Below are 3,958 nucleotides of genomic sequence, written 5' to 3' on the forward strand. Positions count from 1 at the left end.
TTCCCAAAATTCAGCCTTGGTGCAGAATTACAGCCACTAGAGCCAGTCCCACAATGATGTCTCTCTCTCATAGGTGGGTCAAATTCTCTGTGCGGGCAAAGCAGAGAAAGGGGAGGTAACCTTGCCCCTTATGACATCATAAGTAGTTGACTCAGAAGAAAGGGTAAACTGGACGGGCCCAATAAGCTCTGAATACTTCTGATTGTTGTTGAATTACAATATGAGCGGCAGGATAATTCAATAGACAACCGCATCTACATTGTGCGTGTGCTCTATTTCAAACTCAGACGTGTTGCCATGGCGAGCCGCCACTACAAACTCAACATAGAGGAAACACTGTATTGCAGTCAAGGGTTCAAAGTTGTAAAAAGACATGAAATTTGATTATAATTACTTTACCTGCATGGCTGTCACATAGGGAGATTCAGAAAAGTCTTTTCTCACGTTTTTGTTTTCTTTATTCTAACAGAACCTGACCACTTTATGCCACCTGGACCAGCTGTTAATGGTTACCCATATCAATCTGTCCTCCAATCAGCTGCAGCGGCTGCCTCCTCAGTTTGCCATGTTGCAGTGCCTGGAGGTGATTAGGCTCATTCAAACCAAGTTATACATCACTGTCCCTCCCCTCGCACAGTTTGTAGGTGACAGAAGGAAAGATACATATTGATTGCTCATTTTCTGGAGTTTTTCACGCCCGCAGGTCTTGGAGGCTGACAACAACTCCATAGAAAATCTGGAAGGGGTGTTCCACCTTCCCAAACTGGAGGAAGTCCTCTTGAAGAATAACAGTATCCTTAAAACCAATCCATCGTCTGTTTGCTGGAGAACGTCCTGTTCTGAGTCTGTGTTTATCTCTGTAGCATTGGTATCACAGAGATCTATTTATAATATTATACAGTGGCTTGCATAAGTTTACACACCCATGCTAAAGTTGATTACAAAGAGGAATAAAAAACATCTTTTGGAAATTGATCATAATGCCTTAATTAAAAAAGACTTAGGAAAATCCAACCTTTTAAGGACACCAATTTTCTTTGTGAATCAATAATGTATTGTACATAAATAAATGTTCATCCTTAAAATACAGGGGGCATAAGTATACACCCCCTATGCTTCTAAATTCCCATAGGTCAGGCAGATTTGTTTTATTAAAGGCCAGTTATTTCATGGATCAGGATACTAGCGTCCTCTCACACACACACACACAACACACACACACACCACACACACACACACACACCACACACACACACACCACACACACACACACACAAACCCATCACACACCACATACCTTCACCTACACTAGAGATTGGCATGGGGACTTTCCATAAATCATCTCTCAGTGCAAATCAAACCAGCTTAGCTAACTGAAATAACACAATGACAATCAAACTATCTATATGTATGGAGAAGGTATGTGATGATGTGGGGGGGGGGTATATATTAATTCCAAAGGCCAAGGAAACTTTATCAGGATGCATAGTATCCTGATCCATGAAATAAATGCCCTGTAATAAAAATGTGCCTGCCTCTATGGGAATTTAACATAGGGGGGTGTATGCTTATGCCCCCTGTATTTTTGTGGAAGAATATTTATTTATTAATACATTATTCATTCACAAAGAAAATTGGTGTCCTTGAAAGGTTGGATTTTCCAATTTCTTTACTTAAGGTATTAAGATCAATTTACAAAAGATGGTTTTTACTCCTCTTTTTTTATCAACTTTTGCCCGGGTGGGTAAACTTATGCAAGCCACTGTATCTGTATTAGTCCTCTCACTGTGTACAAGAGACATATGCGAATCAGCGCACGGCTCAATGCTGCAAAACCGCCCCGCTGAAGAGCAGCTGATGGTGTGTGAAGAGTGCGATGTAAAAGACGCTCCACACACAATGTTGGTGTTTCCAGGGTTTAGGAGAATACAGCGTAAACGAGACCCTTGAGCTTCGATGCGTGACTAATTAGCTTTTTTAACTGAAACTTTGTAAATAAAATCAGCGCTGCAGTTTCAAAGAGCAGATCGCATCATTAAGACGGGAAGAGACACTTAACAACACCGCCGCAGACTTCCTTTCCTTCACGCTTCACTTCCCCCTGGTACACTTAAGACGAATGAATGTTATTTACAGGTTATGACCCATGACACAAGGCTACGTTTTTGTAATGTCAGTCAAATTACCGCTTCAGTGCATACCTTCTAATGCAAGTTTAGGCTTTAGTTGTATAATTAGAGGCATTCATTAATATCCCAGTGTCATATTTGACATGTGGATCTTGAGTTTCCATCAGTGTTGGTGTAGAATATGTGCGTCCTATCTCCTTGTATTCGTTGCTGCTTACTGCACACGGGAAGGCTTTTTCCATTAACTCAAAAAAATGCACAGAAATCTCCACGTTGGCAGATCTTCAGCCGCTGGCCTCCTGCCCCAAGCTGAAGCGCCTCGATCTCCGTGGCAACCCTGTCACTCAGACGGCCAATATCGAGTCGGAGCTGACCGAGCTGCTGCCCTCAGTCACAGACCTGCAGCTCTGATTGGACGGATTCGCTGCCATCGCCGTCCCGCCGTTGGATTGTCCCATCGCATACTCTGGCGTGTTTGTTTGTGAAAGAGCCAGTGGGTGTTTTCTTGTGACTGTTTGTTCCACATGTTGGTTTGAGAGACTGTCAATCACACCGATCTCTGAGGGTCTGAAAGCCTGATGCCTCAGAGTATATGTCAGAAACCTCTAACCCCTTCAGCAAAATGTCTAGATTTGTGTGTGAGGGAGTGCATAATTACCAATGTTGCATTTCTTTGTGTGTGCGTGCGGACGTCCTTAATACAACACACCCAATTGCATGTGGAAACCTTGATAATGACTGTGTATGGATGGCCGTGCTGCTATGCTGGCTTATTGCTTCTATAAACTTTAAAGGTCTCATGGCATGAAAATTTCACTTTGAGTTTTTTTGTTTGTTTGTTTTTTAACATTAATATGTGTTCCCCCAGCCTGCCTATTGCCCCCCAGTGTCTACAAATGGGGATAGGTGTAAACCGAGTCCTGGGTAGAAAATGAAAGCTCAGATGGGCCAATCTGGAATCTTTCCCCTTATGAGATCATAAGGGGAAAGGGTACCTCCCCTTTCTCTGTTTTACCCACCCAGAGAATTTGGCCCACCCTTGAGAGAGAGACATCATGGCTTTCAGACTAGCAAAATGGCAGTTGGTCAAGGCCACACCCCCAGCCTCTACCTTGCCCCCCCCAAAAGGCTGAAATTTGGGAAAGAGACTTCAGATACAGTATTAGGGGACCACTAAGGTCTATATAAAAGCACCCAAAGAGCACCATGTCATGGGACCTTTTACACGGTTGAATAATAAAAAAAAAGGCTACTAACTACCTAATGATCATAGCATCGCATAGTTCTCATACACAATTTTTAAAAGGTTGCGTAAAGGATTTAATATATGACACTATACTGTTGCACAGTAAGTCACAGATCCAGTAATAAAACAGCACACATTGTGTCACTGCCTTCCAAAAAGCTTCTTTTGTTTAGTGTTTCCTTCGGTTGTCTAAAGAAAATGAGCTTGGGGCGACCTCTGGCTCACCCAGTAAGAGCGTGCGCCCAATGTAGACTGAGTCCTTTGCAACGGTCCGGGTGTGAGTCCAACCTGCGGCCCTTTGCCCATGGTTGGAAAATTTCACTTTGAGTTTTTTAACATTAATATGAGTTCCCCCAGCCTGCCTATGGTCCCCCAGTGGCTAGAAATGGAGATAGGTGTAAACCGAGCCCTGGGTATCCTGCTCTGCCTTTGAGAAAATGAAAGCTCAGATGGGCCGATCTTATGTTATGACCCATAAGGGGGCAAGTTTACATCCCTGTTCTCTGCTTTGCCCGCCCAAGATTTGACCCTCCCCATGAGAAAGACATCATGGCTTCAGATGAGCAAAGTGGCAGTTGGTCAC

At 43.4% G+C, this 3,958-nt stretch overlaps 1 protein-coding gene across 1 annotated transcript in view; it reads left to right on the forward strand.

The window, feature by feature from the left end:
* The window catches only part of rabggta (Rab geranylgeranyltransferase subunit alpha), a 31,089-nt gene that overhangs the window by 13,056 nt on the left and 14,075 nt on the right, over positions 1-3,958 (forward strand). The window contains exons 15-17 of the mRNA XM_032526010.1: positions 470-583; positions 704-791; positions 2,392-2,923. Of these exons, the coding sequence (XP_032381901.1) occupies positions 470-583; positions 704-791; positions 2,392-2,540 (351 nt within the window). The 3' untranslated portion in view covers positions 2,541-2,923. The remainder of the gene's footprint in view (positions 1-469; positions 584-703; positions 792-2,391; positions 2,924-3,958) is intronic.

Source organism: Etheostoma spectabile, chromosome 9 (genome assembly GCF_008692095.1).
Source record: "Etheostoma spectabile isolate EspeVRDwgs_2016 chromosome 9, UIUC_Espe_1.0, whole genome shotgun sequence".
Taxonomy (NCBI): domain Eukaryota; kingdom Metazoa; phylum Chordata; class Actinopteri; order Perciformes; family Percidae; genus Etheostoma; species Etheostoma spectabile.